General features: G+C 47.3%; 1 protein-coding gene across 7 annotated transcripts in view; it reads left to right on the top strand.

Moving 5' to 3' along the window:
- osbpl5 (oxysterol binding protein-like 5) overlaps positions 1 to 15,330 on the top strand; it is a 31,037-nt gene extending 15,707 nt beyond the window's left edge. For all 7 annotated transcript variants that reach the window (XM_081711805.1, XM_081711804.1, XM_081711806.1 and 4 more), the window contains exons 6-22: positions 29 to 232; positions 476 to 560; positions 1,101 to 1,263; positions 3,698 to 3,908; positions 4,070 to 4,254; positions 4,536 to 4,617; positions 11,022 to 11,120; positions 11,265 to 11,361; positions 11,501 to 11,599; positions 11,689 to 11,786; positions 11,891 to 11,980; positions 12,351 to 12,487; positions 12,892 to 13,071; positions 13,173 to 13,302; positions 13,389 to 13,506; positions 13,604 to 13,706; positions 13,855 to 15,330. In XM_081711805.1, coding sequence (XP_081567931.1) covers positions 29 to 232; positions 476 to 560; positions 1,101 to 1,263; positions 3,698 to 3,908; positions 4,070 to 4,254; positions 4,536 to 4,617; positions 11,022 to 11,120; positions 11,265 to 11,361; positions 11,501 to 11,599; positions 11,689 to 11,786; positions 11,891 to 11,980; positions 12,351 to 12,487; positions 12,892 to 13,071; positions 13,173 to 13,302; positions 13,389 to 13,506; positions 13,604 to 13,706; positions 13,855 to 13,984 — 2,211 coding nt within the window. In that variant the 3' untranslated portion in view covers positions 13,985 to 15,330. The remainder of the gene's footprint in view (positions 1 to 28; positions 233 to 475; positions 561 to 1,100; positions 1,264 to 3,697; positions 3,909 to 4,069; positions 4,255 to 4,535; positions 4,618 to 11,021; positions 11,121 to 11,264; positions 11,362 to 11,500; positions 11,600 to 11,688; positions 11,787 to 11,890; positions 11,981 to 12,350; positions 12,488 to 12,891; positions 13,072 to 13,172; positions 13,303 to 13,388; positions 13,507 to 13,603; positions 13,707 to 13,854) is intronic.
- Positions 15,331 to 20,376: the final 5,046 nt, after the last annotated feature.

Genomic DNA, 20,376 nt, shown 5'->3' with positions numbered 1-20,376 from the left:
TCAAAACAATTATGCATCTGTCCTTCAGATCCGGGGAACTCTGAAGAGCTGGACCAAGCTGTGGTGTGCTCTGAAGCCCGGAGTCCTCCTGATCTATAAAAGCCAGAGCTTGGAGCACTGGGTGGGGACCGTGTTGCTCAACGCCTGCAAGTTGATTGAACGGCCATCAAAGAAAGATGGCTTCTGTTTCAAACTCTACCACCCCTTAGAAAAGTCCATCTGGGCCATGAAGGTTAGACATGGCTTTCTCTGTCTGTCCTTAATAATGTATATTACTAAACCATCGACCCCATCCGTTTGTTTCCATATTCATCGCACTGTTTCATGGTTGCCTTAATTTAGAGCAAGACTGCTCAGTGGTCCACCACAGTTAAATAAAATAAATGGTGTTTGCATGCCTCATTAAATTTGATAGTTTGTACTGGTGTGCTAATCAGAAGATTGGTTAATTAATTGGTTGATTAATTAATCCCAGGGCCCTAAAGGAGAGACAGTTGGCTCCATCACGCAACCTCTTCCTAGTAATTACCTGATCTTTAGAGCTGCATCTGAGACTGACGGTGAGTTCCTGTGTAGCAGTGTTTTACATCATCCTGTATATGTTTAGCTTTTTTTGCATCACTTATTGGAGGTATGTAGTTGCCATAGTCAAAAAAGACAGTAATCATATTTGAGATGTGAATGCAGTATCAATTTGTTCTACTGGCCAATCAAATCTCTGGAAAGTTTGCATTAAAAAAAATTTCTCCAGAGAAAATGCTGCAGATTGGTGCAAGCGGTTCAGCATCCTTCTCTCTGAAGTCTAGGTGTCTTTACTGCAAGACATTAGTAGTACCCTGACATTCCCTAATTGTCATGGACCCATGTCCATGTCTCTGGAGCATGTTGACAGTGAATGTGCCCAGAACCAGCGCCTTCTATGCTGGCTTCCTCTAATTTCCAAAAAGACATAAATAACTAGCAAACAAACAAACAAAAATGTCATGGCAACGTTCACATTGAAGTGACCTCAAACCCACGAGGCACTCAGATAAAACATAGCCATATAGGAAAGCATGGCAGAATTGTAAATGACTTGGCCTGCCGGCTTGCGTGCGCAGGCCACTGCTGGATGGACGCGCTGGAGCTGGCCCTCAGCTGCTCCAGCTTCTATAAGCTCACGGCCAAGAGCAGCAGAGACGGAGACCTGAGCAGCTCCTCCGACTCCTCTAATATACTTCACCTCCTGCAGTCTACTGCCCTCACTGACCAGGAACTGCTCCAGTGAGTGTTCAACACGCGCGCGCGCGCGCACACACACACACACACACACACACACACATGCAGGAGCAGCAGCATTTTAGTCTCGAGTAGACTAAATGATTCTCAATTTTTCAGAAGAGGATCAGGCTTCAACATGGCTCTGAATGAACTGTTCAGCACACTGATCTTTGTGTGGCTTGTGTTAGCACAGGGTCTCTTGCATTGCATTGTCAGAACTGTATCCTAATAAACTGTGACCAAAATATCTGTTCACATTTGCCTTACTTTCATCAGACTAATGAAATGTCTGGCTGGAAATGGTTCCAAATGGGCTTGATGTGAGGCATGCAACTTGTGTGAACAAAGGTTAAGTTAAACTGAACAAGATGTTCTACTGTTTTCTTTTTTTTTTTTTTTTCCTGTGCTGATCCATTCTACTGTAAGCCTTTTAGAACTTTCGGCTCTTTTGTTTCTTCAGTAATAGGAGGAGAAGGTGAGGTTTTCTTGTGGCAGACATTGGTCATTCTGGATACGTGTGTGTGTGAGAACAAGGGAACAAAGCAAACGTTCATCATTGTTCAGTTTAGTCCTGGATTAGTCCCAGTTTTAGTCCCGGGCCTCTGTGTTTTCCTCCCTCACTCAGTGACGCATGCTGTCAGGTAATGCAGCCTATTATCCACTGCTTAGTTTGAACGTGCTGCACTGATGCAGAAAAGAACAACAGCAGATGAATGGTCACTTTTTAGAACGCTTTCCAAGCTAATCTGATGCGTGCTCTGAAGCGGGGTTCCAAAATCCCATCCTGGGCATTTACCATCCTGCAGTTTTTCTTCCAGATTGCACACCTGATCTGGTTAGTTAAGTCCCTCAGTGGCATCTTTAATATTAGAGTCAGGGGTGGTAGAGTTGGAACTAGACTTTCGCAGGGTGCATTTGAGCACCCATAGACTGAGAATTAGAAGTGGAACACTGTTATTAATCATTATAACTGTTTTAAGGATGAAGCACAAATATTTATTGCTGGTTTTGAATTCCAGTAATCTCTGGGTAACTAGGTAGAAGTTATTTTTATTCGACTTTTGTGTTGTTCGTACACAGCTGGATGGGTCTTGCCTGTTTGGCATGTACCATTTGTGACCTAGTATGTGTTGTGCTGTTCGCTACTTCCCTGTCCTGAGAGTCCTTTGTTGCCTGAGCATAAAACAGTAAAACAGTGGTGTCCTGGACCAGAAATCGTATATAATGTATTATTATTGTGTCTGTATGCATCATCGTGATTTGTCTTTGTGAATGTGTGCGCGCGCATGTTTACGTGTGGCCATGTGTGTGATTGCTGGTCACAGTCTGCCACAAACCACTCATCCTCCGGTTGGCAGCTCTCCTAGGCCACCTCTTCTCCACCCCTCCCCAAGTGTCCTGTGGTCACGCTGCACCTCATAGCCAATCTGTTTTGCCCTGTTGTGTCATGTGACAAGCAGAGGAACAGGAATAGACGAGGAGAATACAAACTCAATACCTCCCCGAGAGAGCCGTCATCAGACGAACACACACCAATCACGTGTGCAGACGCACATTTAACAGACAAGGCTGTAGAACAGGAAAAACCGCTTTCGGGAAGTGGCTGTCCTCACTTTTTGGAGCTATACATTATTAGAGATCTGAAAGTCTGTGGATAGTGAGCAGTCAGTAGTGCCTTGTAAAAAGTCTTTGACATCTAGTAGCTGCTTTTCCCTAAGGTAAGTAGTTCCATTTAGATCCAAAGCTGTTTTTGCCTCAAAAGTTTTGTTAAAGGGAGATATTCTAGTGGGCATTTGTCTAGCTTGTCACTGTTTTTGTGCTGCCTTGCGCGCTCTCTCTCTGTATCTGTGTGTTAGAGTAAGAGGCAATCTGTGAGTGTGGGTGTGAGAGTACACATGTGCACTTGTGAGTTGTAGTGCATAGCGTGTGAGAGAGTGTCATACTAATGGCCAGATGAGAGCTGTGCAGCTCACAGGAGTGGTGTAGTGTGTAGCAGTGGCTGTTGGGCTGATGGCAGTATCATGGTTATGTCTAGCCCGGCATGGGGGACACCTCCTAACTAGTGACGTCACCGTTGGCCATGACTTTTATGTTGCTCGTGGAGACGAAGAACGGCGTGGTTGCTTTAGCAACGAGGTTGACGAGACTTTCAGAGCAGTGTTATGAACACAGTAATAATAATAATGGCACCGAGGCCTGTTGGATAGCAGCTGTTTAAAACCTGGCTAAGAATTCTTTCAGGGAGGTAGTAGCAAAACCACCATAATACGAACAGGTGCCTTTAACTTTTGACATGAGACATGTGCTACAATGTCTGACTAAACCAACGAGCAAAAAATGTTGTGTTCACAGTAATTTAGTTTACGTAATTAAATGTAACTGTAATTAGCGAGTTTCATACTCAGGTCATAATGTTTTTGTGTGTATATATTTTTAGGTTGAACGACTCAATGCTGGAAAACAGTCACATGGAGAACGACGGCTACTCTGACAAATCTGAGCGAGAGGCCCATGAGGACTCAGACACCGCAGCCAATGACACCGGTGGACGGCTGACCGAGGAGAGTGATATGGACCAATCAGATGACCTTTCTCCTTTCCTCCAGGCAACTGCCTATGTAGAACAGGACGAGGAGGAGATGGGAGAGGTGAAAGCTGCAGATGAATTGCTTAATCAATTAATGTGCAGAACCACACACCCATTTTGGTTAGTAATGCAGAGTCAGCTCTGCTACCTCCTGCTGGGGGTGGCGGTGTTGGGGCAGCCTGTGTGGCCAGCGCAGTGACCGGCCCGGTGGCGTTCCTACAGGCCGGCGAGGCATCCCAGGTGGAGACCGTGTCCGAGGAGAACAAGGGCCTGATCTGGACGTTGCTGAAGCAGCTGCGGCCGGGCATGGACCTGTCCAAAGTGGTCCTGCCCACTTTCATCCTGGAGCCGCGATCCTTCCTGGACAAGCTCTCGGACTACTACTACCACGCCAACCTACTGTCCCAGTGAGCCAGCTCACCCCTTATCTCACCCTTATCAACCCACCTCCCTGCCTTGCCAGTGTCTGCTGGGAGGCGTAGAACAGCACGGCACAATGCCTTTCACTTTACATGTGCTTGAAAATCTCCCATTTTTGTGGTTCTCTGTCTTTTAGTCTTTGTCTTTGGTCTTGAATGATTTTGCATTCTCTAGTCTGTCTTTAGTCGTTGTCCAGCCATGACTGTCCCATGAGGGAAAGTGGTCAGAATTGGCCTGATATTTTAAAGCATGTTTTTCTCGTAATCAGGGCAGTGACGGAGGAAAGTCCCTACTGCAGGATGAAGCAAGTCTTGCGCTGGTACCTGTCAGGCTTTTACAAGAAACCCAAGGTCAGTTCACAACCATGTGGTCCCTTTCTCACCCAGACCTTTCCCTCTTTGAGACTTTTGCTCTTTATCTAGTGTTTATTTTTTTATTTTATTTTTTTAATTAATAATTATTTTTACAATTATTATTAATTTTATTATTATGAATATAGTACACTTTACAGGCAGATATCAACTTTTACAATCCGTCTCACACCGATGAAAAGCAGAAGCTAATTTGTACACAGTGTACTCTCTATCAGAAACCACAGCCCCCTGGGGGACCTTACTGGGTGCAGGGGAAGGCGAGGAGGTTCAGACCAGGACAGAGCACCACCCATCACTGGACACACACACACACACACAGAGCACCACCCATCACTGGACACACACACACACACAGAGCACCACCCATCACTGGACATACACACACACACACACACAGAGCACCACCCATCACTGGACATACATACACACACACACAGAGCACCACCCATCACTGGACATACACACACACAGAGCACCACCCATCACTGGACATACATACACACACACACAGAGCACCACCCATCACTGGACATACACACACACACACACACACACAGAGCACCACCCATCACTGGACATACACACACACAGAGCACCACCCATCACTGGACATACACACACACACACACACAGAGCACCACCCATCACTGGACATACACACACACACACAGAGCACCACCCATCACTGGACATACACACACACACACACAGAGCACCACCCATCACTGGACACACACACACACACACAGAGCACCACCCATCACTGGACATACACACACACACACAGAGCACCACCAATCACTGGACATACACACACACACACACACAGAGCACCACCCATCACTGGACATACACACACACACAGAGCACCACCCATCACTGGACATACACACACACACACACACACACAGAGCACCACCCATCACTGGACATACACACACACACACACACACACAGAGCACCACCCATCACTGGACATACACACACACACACACACAGAGCACCACCCATCACTGGACATACACACACACACACACACAGAGCACCACCCATCACTGGACATACACACACACACACACACAGAGCACCACCCATCACTGGACATACACACACACACACACACAGAGCACCACCCATCACTGGACATACACACACACACACACACACAGAGCACCACCCATCACTGGACATACACACACACACACACACACACAGAGCACCACCCATCACTGGACATACACACACACACACACACACAGAGCACCACCCATCACTGGACATACACACACACACACACACAGAGCACCACCCATCACTGGACATACACACACACACACACACACACACAGAGCACCACCCATCACTGGACATACACACACACACACACACACAGAGCACCACCCATCACTGGACATACACACACACACACACACACACACAGAGCACCACCCATCACTGGACATACACACACACACACACACACACAGAGCACCACCCATCACTGGACATACACACACAGAGCACCACCCATCACTGGACATACACACACACACACACACAGAGCACCACCCATCACTGGACATACACACACACACACACACACAGAGCACCACCCATCACTGGACATACACACACACACACACACACACAGAGCACCACCCATCACTGGACATACACACACACACACACACACAGAGCACCACCCATCACTGGACATACACACACACACACACACAGAGCACCACCCATCACTGGACATACACACACACACACACACACAGAGCACCACCCATCACTGGACATACACACACACACACACACACAGAGCACCACCCATCACTGGACATACACACACACACACACACACACAGAGCACCACCCATCACTGGACATACACACACACACACACACAGAGCACCACCCATCACTGGACATACACACACACACACACACAGAGCACCACCCATCACTGGACATACACACACACACACACAGAGCACCACCCATCACTGGACATACACACACACACACACACACACAGAGCACCACCCATCACTGGACATACACACACACACACACACACACACAGAGCACCACCCATCACTGGACATACACACACACACACACACACACAGAGCACCACCCATCACTGGACATACACACACAGAGCACCACCCATCACTGGACATACACACACACACACACACAGAGCACCACCCATCACTGGACATACACACACACACACACACACAGAGCACCACCCATCACTGGACATACACACACACACACACACACACAGAGCACCACCCATCACTGGACATACACACACACACACACACACAGAGCACCACCCATCACTGGACATACACACACACACACACACAGAGCACCACCCATCACTGGACATACACACACACACACACACACACAGAGCACCACCCATCACTGGACATACACACACACACACACACACACAGAGCACCACCCATCACTGGACATACACACACACACACACACAGAGCACCACCCATCACTGGACATACACACACACACACACACAGAGCACCACCCATCACTGGACATACACACACACACACACACAGAGCACCACCCATCACTGGACATACACACACACACACACACAGAGCACCACCCATCACTGGACATACACACACACACACACACAGAGCACCACCCATCACTGGACATACACACACACACACACAGAGCACCACCCATCACTGGACATACACACACACACACACAGAGCACCACCCATCACTGGACATACACACACACACACACACACACAGAGCACCACCCATCACTGGACATACACACACACACACACACAGAGCACCACCCATCACTGGACATACACACACACACACACACAGAGCACCACCCATCACTGGACATACACACACACACACACAGAGCACCACCCATCACTGGACATACACACACACACACACAGAGCACCACCCATCACTGGACATACACACACACACACACACACACACAGAGCACCACCCATCACTGGACATACACACACACACACACAGAGCACCACCCATCACTGGACATACACACACACACACACACACACACAGAGCACCACCCATCACTGGACATACACACACACACACACACACACAGAGAGCACCACCCATCACTGGACATACACACACACACACACAGAGCACCACCCATCACTGGACATACACACACACACACAGAGCACCACCCATCACTGGACATACACACACACACACACACACACAGAGCACCACCCATCACTGGACATACACACACACACACACACAGAGCACCACCCATCACTGGACATACACACACACACACACACAGAGCACCACCCATCACTGGACATACACACACACACACACACACACAGAGCACCACCCATCACTGGACATACACACACACACACACACACACACACACAGAGCACCACCCATCACTGGACATACACACACACACACACACACACACACAGAGCACCACCCATCACTGGACATACACACACACACACACACACACACACACACACACAGAGCACCACCCATCACTGGACATACACACACACACACAGAGCACCACCCATCACTGGACATACACACACACACACACACACACACACACACACACACACACACACACACACACACACACACACAGAGCACCACCCATCACTGGACATACACACACACAGAGCACCACCCATCACTGGACATACACACACACACACACACACACACACACACACACACACAGAGCACCACCCATCACTGGACATACACACACACACACACACACACACACACAGAGCACCACCCATCACTGGACATACACACACACAGAGCACCACCCATCACTGGACATACACACACACACACACACACACACACACACACACACAGAGCACCACCCATCGCTGGACATACACACACACACACACACACACACACACACACACACACACAGAGCACCACCCATCGCTGGACATACACACACACAGAGCACCACCCATCACTGGACATACACACACACACACACACACACACACAGAGCACCACCCATCACTGGACATACACACACACACACACACACACACAGAGCACCACCCATCACTGGACACACACACACACACACAGAGCACCACCCATCACTGGACACACACACACACACAGAGCACCACCCATCACTGGACACACACACACACACAGAGCACCACCCATCACTGGACACACACACACACACAGAGCACCACCCATCACTGGACACACACACACACACACACACAGAGCACCACCCATCACTGGACATACAGAGCACCAACCGTCACTGGACATACACACACACACACACACAGAGCACCACCCATCACTGGACATACACACACACACACACACACACAGAGCACCACCCATCACTGGACATACACACACACACACACACAGAGCACCACCCATCACTGGACATACACACACACACACACACAGAGCACCACCCATCACTGGACATACACACACACACACACAGAGCACCACCCATCACTGGACATACACACACACACACACAGAGCACCACCCATCACTGGACATACACACACACACACACACAGAGCACCACCCATCACTGGACATACACACACACACACACACACACAGAGCACCACCCATCACTGGACACACACACACACACACACACACACACACAGAGCACCACCCATCACTGGACATACAGAGCACCAACCGTCACTGGACATACACACACACACACACACACACACACACACACACACACACAGAGCACCAACCATCACTGGACATACACACACACACACACACACACACACACACACACAGAGAGCACCAACCGTCACTGGACACACACACACACACACACACACACACACACACACACACACACACACAGAGAGCACCAACCGTCACTGGACATACACACACACACACACACACACACACACACACACAGAGAGCACCAACCGTCACTGGACATACACACACACACACACACACACACACACACAGAGCACCAACCGTCACTGGACATACACACACACACACACACACACACAGAGCACCAACCGTCACTGGACATACACACACACACACACACACACAGAGAGCACCAACCGTCACTGGACATACACACACACACACACACACACACACACACACACACACACACACACACACAGAGCACCAACCGTCACTGGACATACACACACACACACACACACACACACACACACACACACACACACACACACACACACACACAGAGCACCAACCGTCACTGGACATACACACACACACACACACACACACACAGAGCACCAACCGTCACTGGACATACACACACACACACACACACACACACACACACACACACAGAGAGCACCAACCGTCACTGGACATACACACACACACACACACACACACACACACACACACACACACACACACACACACACAGAGCACCAACCGTCACTGGACATACATGCACACACGGAGCACCAACCGTCACTGGACATACATGCACACGCGGAGCACCAACCGTCACTGGACATACATGCACACGCGGAGCACCAACCGTCACTGGACATACATGCACACGCGGAGCACCAACCGTCACTGGACATGCATGCACAAGCGGAGCACCAACCGTCACTGGACATACATGCACACGCGGCGCACCAACCGTCACTGGACAGACAGAGCACCAACCGTCACTGGACACACAGAGCACCAACCGTCACTGGACACACACACAGAGCACCAACCGTCACTGGACACACAGAGCACCAACCGTCACTGGACACACACACAGAGCACCAACCGTCACTGGACACACACGCTCACATTCTCACATTCATACAGGACAATTTAGAATATCCAGTGAACCTAACCTCCATGTATTTGGACTGTGGGAGGAAACCAGAGGCCCCGGAGGACAGCCATGCAGACGCCCAGATAGGGACTCGACCCTAAACCCCTAGCGCTTAGAGGAAACGTGTCATGCCACCATGCTACCCATCTTAGCACCTTTGATGAAACGTTAATGTAAAAAATTTTTATTTAAATTTTTTTTTTAACCTTAAAGTGTTTTCATTTGTATGTAATATTATTATAAGGAAGTGCTATGGAAATGGGGCTTCTTCTCTGCGTGGTGGAACTAGTTCTTCTAGTTGCTCACCATTCACAGCATGCAGTCTATTTAAAAATAAGCAGGACACCGCAGTCTAGGCTGACATAAAAGGTAATAGATTGTGTGTGTGTGTGTGTGTGTGTGTGTGTGTGTGTGTGTGTGTGTGTGTGTGTCACAATTTCCAGGGGCTGAAGAAGCCGTACAACCCCATCCTTGGGGAGACGTTTCGTTGCTGCTGGCTGCACCCACAGACCGACAGCTGCACCTTTTACATAGCAGAGCAGGTAGGACTTCTCCTACCCCCAGTCTGCTAAACCCAGCCAGAAAAATGTGCAGCCTCTGAGTCACGGCTCGGCTAACGGGGCGCACACTGCTCTCGGAGTGTGAGCTGTAACCCCGACTGCCTCCTGCTCCTGTCACACACGCAGGTGTCCCACCATCCCCCGGTCTCGGCCTTCTACATCAGCAATAAGAAAGACGGCTTCTGCATTGGCGGTAGCATCCTGGCCAAGTCGAAGTTCTATGGTACATTTTTTCTATGGTACATTTTTCGGATTCTTTGCAGTTACTTCAGCATTGCTGAAGTGTCAAAAGAAAGCGGAAGCTAGCCACTGGGAATTGCTGCCAAGACTTTGATTTGGTAACACAGTTTAATTTGGTCCAGGCAACTCTTTGTCAGCAATACTGGACGGGAAGGCTAGACTGTTGTTTCTGACCCGTGATGAGGAGTATGTGATTACAATGCCATATGCTCACTGCAAAGGTACCAACATTCAACAGTACAAAGCCACATTTAGACATTTCAGCGAGGTGGAGTTTTCTGGGAATAAAATTACTTCTTTTTTTTTTTAGGTATTCTGTATGGGACCATGACTTTAGAGCTGGGAGGCAATATCACCATAGAGTGTGAAAAAACCAAGTACTGTGCTGAGCTTGAATTTAAGCTGAAGGTACTGGACGTTTCTTAGCTTGTCCTACGTCTACAAGGTGAAGTGTTTTCAATTCAGTTAGAATTCAAGCATTAGACTGATCCTCTCGTTTCTCCGTCTCGCAGCCTTTCCTGGGCAGTTCGTGTAACGTTAACCGGGTTTCTGGAAAGATCCGGATGGGAGAGGACGTGCTGGCCACCGTGGACGGACACTGGGTATGAGGTCAAACTCTCATTGGACAGCGTAGACCAGACTACCCAGTCCCGTCCACTGTCTGACTTTGCCCTTGATTTTAATATGGTGCATTTGATTATGGTGCTTAATAGATTTTAAGATTAAATAGATTTTGTAAAGACAAGGTCAAGCATCACTTACTGTGTAGAATGTGTCCTCTATGGCAATATAATGATACCATTCCTGTAATATGAGTTTTTAGTAACATAAAATTATAGTATACCTTAAATACTTTAAAATCTGATTACATTAATATTAACCATAATATTCTGGGATTACCCTTCCCAGTCCTAGCTGGACCAGACATCCTTCACCAAATGTCTAAAGCATATGATTAACCTTTTGTGGAAGGATGGAGAGGTGCTTCTCCATGAGAAAAGGACTGGCCACCAGGGGGTGCTGTGGAGCCCCAACGCTGAGGTGCGCAAGCAGAGGCTGAGGAGACAGGTGGTCCAGCTCGAGCAGCAGGGGCCCTTTGAGTCAGAGAGGTATGCTCAGGCTTGCGTACTGTGTCCCAGGACTCATAGGGCAGTGGAAGCTCAGTGGTTAAGGCATTTGACTTGTAATCGGAAGGTTGCTGGATCAAGACCCTTAACCCTCATTTGCTCAAGTTGTACTCAGTCATAATTGTAAGTCGCTTTGCGTCAGCAAAATGCTGTAAATGTAAATAGTTTACACAGACTACTGCAAATACAAGCTCGATCCCAATTACAGTAGAACAGCTGCTGCTCGTCATTGTGTGATTTAAGTCCCTTTTTTCTCAACCGATATAATCCACATCCAAAGTGTTTGTGAAAGTCACCTATTAAGATATTTAATGGTTATCAGTACCTTGGTTCAAAAAGTCCTTGTGAGCTTGTGAAGGACAACAGGCTTGCTCCCCCCCCTCCAGGCTGTGGACACATGTGACCAGCGCCATTATCGCCAAGGACCAGAACAAAGCCACACAGGAGAAGTTTGTCCTGGAGGAGACACAGAGGCAGGAGGCACGGGAGAGAGGAGAGAGGCCCTGGTGCCCGCGCCTCTTCACCCTGAACACCGACACCAGCGAGTGGCAGTACAAATACGCAGAGTACGGCTGCATGCACCCGTCCAGTAGGGAAACGTTACGGATGAAAGTGAACGTATCTGGCTGTTTGGCACTGATGTCCTGCATCTCTGTCGTCCTCGCAGCACTAAGCCGTGGGATTCTGACTCCTGCCTGGTTCAGTTTGAGAAAGACGGAATCATCCAGGCCAAAGTCAGGCCCCGCCGCCAACATGGCGCCTTCACCTACAGCCATACCTGGACCGGTCAGCAGAAGGTCAGCTCAGCATTTAGCCACTTGCTCAAAAAATAATTTCCTTGCTCATGTAAATACAAACTTTTTTTTTGTGTGTGTGTATTTAGGCCCAAGTGAATGGGAAGCACAGAAAATCAAGCAGCCAGCCTTCCAGCTGCAGTCAAAACACAGAAAGCAGCAGCAGCAGCACACCCGAGCCCACACACGAGTCCTCCGACAACGAAGGCAAGCTGAACACACACCAATACTCTAAAGACGCAGATGCGGTATTAGTGTAATGTAGGTCCTGTAGAAAGAGAGCCTAACTGTGGTGTGTCTTTAGGCTTTTTGAGCCAGTGTGCCAGATGTAATAAGGAGGTGAAGGACCTTGCTCTCATTGAAGCCTCCATTGCCTCTATACAAAAATCACAGCAAGACATTCAGAAGTGAGTATTACAGTTGCTTCTCAGTAATGCACTGTTCACTACATGTTAACTTTTTTTTATTATAAAACTCCTGGATGTAAAAGATTGGTCAAATTGTGTTCCAAATTGATCAGTATGTGTGTGTGTGTGTGTGTGTGTGTGTGTTCAGGAACCTGAGAGCGTTGAGTGGTCAGTTGGCACGGCGCACACAGCAGGGTGAGAGTCTGAGTGGCCACCACTGCTTCATCCTCTGCGTCCTACTGCTTTTCCAGCTCCTCATAAACTACGTCTTCACCTGAGAGGTCATCACCTAGTTGCTTAGAGACTGACACTAGCAACTGTTGCCTAGCAATAAACAAAACCAAACTACCACCACAACACGTCTCCTGAATGACCGTAGCTATATCACTAGGCACCAAGCACTTCGAAATCAGAAAGAGAAACAGACACTTAACAGCAATGAACGAAACGGATTGAAGTGTAAATGTCGCCCTGTCACTCTTGCTAATGGATTGTGTGTTTTATACTTCTTTGCAATACTGTTGATGTTTTTTTGTTTTTGTTTTTTTGGGACACATTCAGGCCCTATGGGCGGGTGTGTGTGTGTGTGTGTGTGTGTGTGTGTGTGTGTGTGTGTGTGTGTGTCCATGTCCATGTCCCCACTCCCTTCCACTTAAGATACTGGGCCTTAATGCTTACGCCAAATAGAAAGGACAATGGAAGAGTAATCCATGGAAAACCAGTCACCAGTGCAATGTTGTGTGCTTCTGTCTCCTGTGTCTGATCACCCAGAGCACAACTCCTCTTCAGTGGTTTTACCAAAACAGTATTCCTCCGTAGTTAGAAGTGCATCTGTTTACGTGCTTGTTTCTGTACCCTCCACACTAAGAAAAGTAAATGCATTCTGTTACCAAATAAAGCAGATTGCATTGTTCTGGATGAAGGAATGTGACGCCAACACAGACCTCCAGTGGGCACGCTGCCATGGGCTACTGAAACCTTACAGGGGCCTGTGCCACCCTGAGGACCTAATTGGTTACATCTGAAGGTCTTGAATTATGAAGTGAAGTTTGTGAATATAAATATGATAAGGAAGGTTCTCTTATTGAATATGTATATATTTGGAATGCCATTTCAAATGAAATCGAGAATGTATTTATTTGATTTATTTTATTTTTTTTTCCCTTGTTTTTAATCATACTGTTTTAAAATTGATGCATTAGACTCATTGTGGTTTTCTGGGAGCAATACAGTCGCGGCTCTTCTGCAAAGGCTGGAGAACAGAGGTACTGAGACATCCTGCTCGCACTCCTGCTACTACTGTAAATACATCAGCTACATGTTGGCGCCCTGCTGTTGGGAGTTGAGTTTGAGCACAGTGATGTTCTCTTATAGCTGATGTGAGATTAGTGTGCTTGGTTATCTTAAGTACATTTCAATACATGGGGTTCTAAAAACAGGACTGGATAAGTCTGCTGGGAGTGCTTTGCTTCGTTTGGTTTTGTTTGTTTGTTTTGTTTTACTGCACCCAGTAAAAAACATTCTAAATAGGAAATGAAACATATGGCTCACTGAAATGAAACAAATGACTCAATGTTGATATTTCTTGCATACTGCAGCACTACAGTAAACTTTTACATTTTGAGTCTTTGTGGTTTTAGCTTTTTGTGTGGTACAGTCGGTATGTTTCCTCCATCACCACTAGATGGCTGTATAGGGGTGAGTTCCAAAACTCAGCTGGCGATGGAAATTGCTCTTATTACCTCACTCTACATAATCACAAATGTAAAATTATTGACCATTAACCAGTAAATTATGTGTGCTTTTTTTATAGTAGTTAGGTAAAATGATTCTGAGGACCTGAGTGACCATGGTACAGAATTATTGAGTGAGTGAGTGAGTGAGTGAGTGAGTCCCTCACTCATCTGCACATGGCTGAGTAAAGATGTGGAGAAGCAGGCAGCACTGCATTGTGATAAGCCACCTGCAAACAATTCTGCAAAGTTCCCACCTGTTAGAAATTTGGGGAAAGTACTGTAGTGATTTACTGATTCTTGATGTTAATTTGAGCATGTTGAATATCGTCATGTCTTGCATCAGCCAGGCTGACCACAGGAGAGGTCAGACTTCAGCAGAGGAAGAAAGAGGTGAAGGGAGATGAGCAGTGGGCGTGGTTGACACCTTAGAGGCCTCAATACGCGGAATATTATCACCTCTGACCTTGCCATGTTCTGCCATCTAGACACAGCGTACCATTCAGGGAGAGTTACAGATGCACTCAGCATAAACCCATCGCAAAGTAGTTGTAATGCATAGGTCAAACTTGAAGGTGGATGGTCAGAAATGAGCAGAAAAAGGACAAGCACACAGTCCAAGGCATGTGTATACCTTCACACCAGTTTGTGTGTTTGTGATGTGTGCGTGCGTCTGAGTTGCCTCCTATGTCTTACTACCTGTAGCCAAAGAGACGGGCCTTCGCGCAGGGGAACTGTAAGTGGCCTCTGTAATGGGGTGTGGTTGCTTTGCGAAAGAGCAGGTTGAGGCACCAGACATTCAGTTCTCCATTAGCCACAGGTGTGCCCACATTAGGCAATAGGATGAATACTTGTATGTAATTGCTTCCGGATTTTTTTATTTTATTTTATTTATTTATTTATTTTTTTTATAACCATCAAGCCTGCAGTTATTTTTTTAGTGACCTCCAAGTCAAGCTTAGGTTTTATTTGAATAAGACTATTTTTATGTTTAATCTGCTTAACCTTTCATACATTACCTTTCATGATGGCACATACTGTCAAGTCATATTTCACTGAATGAAACAAAGGGATTTAGTTGAGTCGTCTTGATCTCCAGGAACGTCAGGGCGTTTTGACGTACTAGGCAACACTTTGGTTTTGGTGTCGGCTCCGATTTTCCCTGGAGCTGAATTGAAATGTGATCTAGCTTATGATGATTATGAGCCAATTTACGTTTTATAAAAACGGGACTGTCTTGGAATGCATTTTTTTCCTCTGCGAGCGTTTTTCACTTGCTGGTTTTGCAGCGTTTGTGCAGCTCTTCATGGGCTTTGTTTGGATTCCTTAGCGTTGACACACGACCTTTCGCGTACCTACGCATTCATTCATGCCGCATGCGTCCCCATGTGCAGATCTCCAGTGCTCGCACAGCGCTCTCTGTTTGGTGTGTGAGGCCACGTGTTTCTCCCACCACCTCCAGCCCCTTCTCCACTGCTTCTCCTTCTTCTCGATGGCCCTGAGCCCAAGCCTCCAGAGCGCACATCTGAAAGTGGGCGCACACTGGACCTTTGTGCTGCGGCGCTTGCGGGGGAAGAAGCCGGAAGTGCTCCGGAACCGCACGACCAAATTAGGCCGCATGTGCACTGGACCTCACACAAAAGCATTCCTCCCACCCACAGGCCGCATATGCGCTTTTGGGACGCCCTTTTGAAAGTAAAGTACATTTGAAAGTAAACTATACGACACGTTGTGCAATGGTAGCAACGATGCAGACAGGCTGACCGAACAGAAGCTTGTGAGTAGGCGTTTGGATGATGTCAGACCCTCGGGGTGGGGTGGCGATCACAGGGTCACGGGTGAGCACTGTGCTCCACGGCTCTCGACAGCGTTGGTGTTCCGTGGAAACTCCGCCAGGCATGCTGTATTTCTCCAACCTCCAGGCCTGAGCGGGGCTTCTGTTCGCCTGTGTCCATGCTTCCTAGCACTGTCCAACATTTGTGGATCAGCTTTTGGGAATGTTGGGACTGTTTTGACTTTACTGTTGCTAAGGAGACTGCCATTAGATAGAAATTTGAAGGCCATTTTCACTTATTGTTTGAAAGGACATTACCACACGTATCTTAAGAAAGTACTGAAAAACTTCTGAAAAAGAATAATGGCAAGTGATGCACTACCTTTTAGCCAAACCCATGGGTTTTCATTTATTTTTTAGTTTATCTATCTTTTTCTGTTTCTTTTAGATAGTGTCATTTGAGTGGTATTAAATGCCTTTGTTTGCCTTCAGGCTGTTACATGATTAGTATTTTTTTAAAACTTGCTGTAAGCTTTCTTGTTCGCTGGCACCTCGCACTTTTGTGGCTTCAGGTTCGGAATAAGATTTTTGTCCGCACTCGGTGTTTGGTATTTGGAATGGTATTTAATGAGCACTTCTTAAAAGCAACAAAACGGAGTGCATCCGCCTGCTAGATTAGGCTCTTTGAATCCCTTGGGTGTCCGTCCGTCTGTCTTTGAAGGCAGTAAAGCCGCTGAGGGCAGTCTGAGGTGTGTCGGGGCTCTCCGGGTTGGGTGCCTCATGCGGATGTTTGGTCAGTAATTACTGCCATTCTGAAGCGTTTGTAGTATGCGCAGCTCTGACAGACATGAGAGAGACATGCCTAGGCATGTCTTCCTCCCTTCCTCCCTCTCTCTCTCTCTCTCTCTCACATGCACAGGCTTTATTACAGCTCTGAAGAGGCACAGTTTCAGTCTCACGCATTACTTTTTCAGTGTCTACATAGACTGGGTGAAGCATGTTGTGTATATAATCATAGTCATCTGGATATGTATTCTGGCTGGTGGTAACCACATGATTATTTGCTTATCATATTCTTCATTATTATATTCATATTGTGAAATAAACAAACATTGTTCACATAGAATATTTAACATTTGCAGTTGCTCTTTGTTCCACTGGTTTTTAGGACTTGAAATAAATTATCAAAAGGCTTAAAGGGGCTCATATCAAGCTGTCTGTGCGGTCCATGAAATTATGCATCTGAAGAAATCCTTTGGCAGCCCACTGCCATATTATTTGAGTTTGATCGTGTCAGCTGACTGATGTGTTCTGGCTCTCCGTCCATCTGTCAGACGGCATGATGAAGTCGGTTCAGCAGGGTCCAGGCGGTGTCCTGTCCTCATCTCGGAGCAGGGGCCTGCGTCTCGCGCGTCTTCTGTGATGACTGAATCTGGCTCCAGGGCTCTAGGCCTGCGAGCTTTCCTCACTTCAAAGCACTTTTTTTTTCTGGGAGTGGGAGTCGGGGTCTGCACTACCCCCCAAGACAAGTGCACACGGCCTGGGGCCTGCCCTCTGGGAGCGTGCCACACTCTCTCATTTCCCTGGCAGCCCTGGCAGTCTGTGGGGTTGAGCGTGACCGGAGGTGTGGTGTGCTTGTCGGGTCTTGTTATGGGAACTCGCTATATAATGAGTGGCGAGACGAGGAGGCTGTAAAGGCCGTGAGGATACGCAGACAGACAGATGGAGAACACACCCAAGCTTGAACACAGCCATGACACATCTGGTCTTGTTTCTACCTGGAGACTATACCTTACACATATGTCTGTGTTTGCCCTGCTGAACTGCATTAGGTCTGCTGCTTTGATTAATGGGTGCTGTTATATACAGTACATAGAGAAGCTAGGCTGCCTGAGTGATCTAGTCAGGTTAACTATTTACTGTATTAATATGTCGTCATGTGAGTGTGCTGGATTATGCCTTGTTGTCCAGGAGTGTCAGTCTAGCATTTCTATTTTGCATTAGAATAATTTCCTTCCTTCTTTTCCTTTCCTGTCCCTCTTCTCCTCCTGTTTTGTCTGTTAGCAGTTGCTGTCATGAGCAGCTGTTGGGGGCTTGATAAACAAGACCATGCAGCCTTTGGAATGGCAGCACAGCTGAGTGCTCTAGGGTAGACGTAGATGTGTATAAATATACAAGAGTGTGTGTGTGAGGGAGAGATGACGTGGGGGGGGGGGGTAGTGAATGTCCATGTGCATCTGCCACTCTGGAACTGTGGATTGGATTGGGCATGGATGGGGGAGGTGTGAGGAATGGAAGGCTGACCCTGCTGCAACCAAGCCTGGGGAGAGTCTGAGTTCCTAGTCCCCAACTGCCTTCTGGAGCTCCTCTCGCTTCCCCAGGGCTTAGGCACATCATCGCATGGTGCATGGAGAGGATTTGATGTGTACACCGCGAGACAACATGTCAGGAAACGGATTGCCACTGTATGTTGGGTCAGTGGTTCCCAGGCCTGGGAACTCCAAAGCCTGGCATGGTCTGGGCTCTCCCCTGCCCCCCAGCACACCTGACTCATTTCAACTGCCCCTTGCTAAGCCCTTCGTGTGCTAAATTGGTGTATTTAATATACTGAAATGCTGAGGCTTAATTACTAAATACAGCAGAAGCCTGTAAGATTATCACGCAGAGCGGGAAGCAGCACCTCCAAATACATGAGCTAACGTGAACGCTCCTTTCAAACATGAGCTAACGTGAACGCTCATTTCTAGTATAACACTATCTGCAATTCTTTCTGCATTCTACATACCCCAAGTTGCCTAATGACTTTTGCATGCTAGCTACACAGAACTCATTGTTTCCTTGTTTAGGTGGGTTGAGGGGGAACGTTGACTGAGGAACACTGAGCCTGTATGTGGTGTGATGGTGTGTTTTCCAAGACATTCTTGATCACTCATCCAACTTTTTACAGAACAGTATGTAACATGCGTGTATATGCAATGCTAACATCTATCTGCATAAAAGAAACTTTTCCAAGCTTTTAATTTTTTTTTTTTTTTTAACTCTCGCTATGTCTTAATTATTTTTATATTATTATTAGTCACATTTATATACCTGTTCTCAAACACAAAGACCTTTTACAGACAGAAATCAGCTTTTACACTTAAATCACTCACATGCCAATGAG

Source organism: Electrophorus electricus, chromosome 4, assembly GCF_041902795.1.
Source record: "Electrophorus electricus isolate QZ-2024a chromosome 4, ASM4190279v1, whole genome shotgun sequence".
In the NCBI taxonomy this organism is placed as follows: Eukaryota; Metazoa; Chordata; class Actinopteri; order Gymnotiformes; family Gymnotidae; genus Electrophorus; species Electrophorus electricus.
The sequence above is the reverse complement of the archived record's forward strand: the minus strand, read 5'-3'. Positions and strand labels throughout refer to the sequence as shown.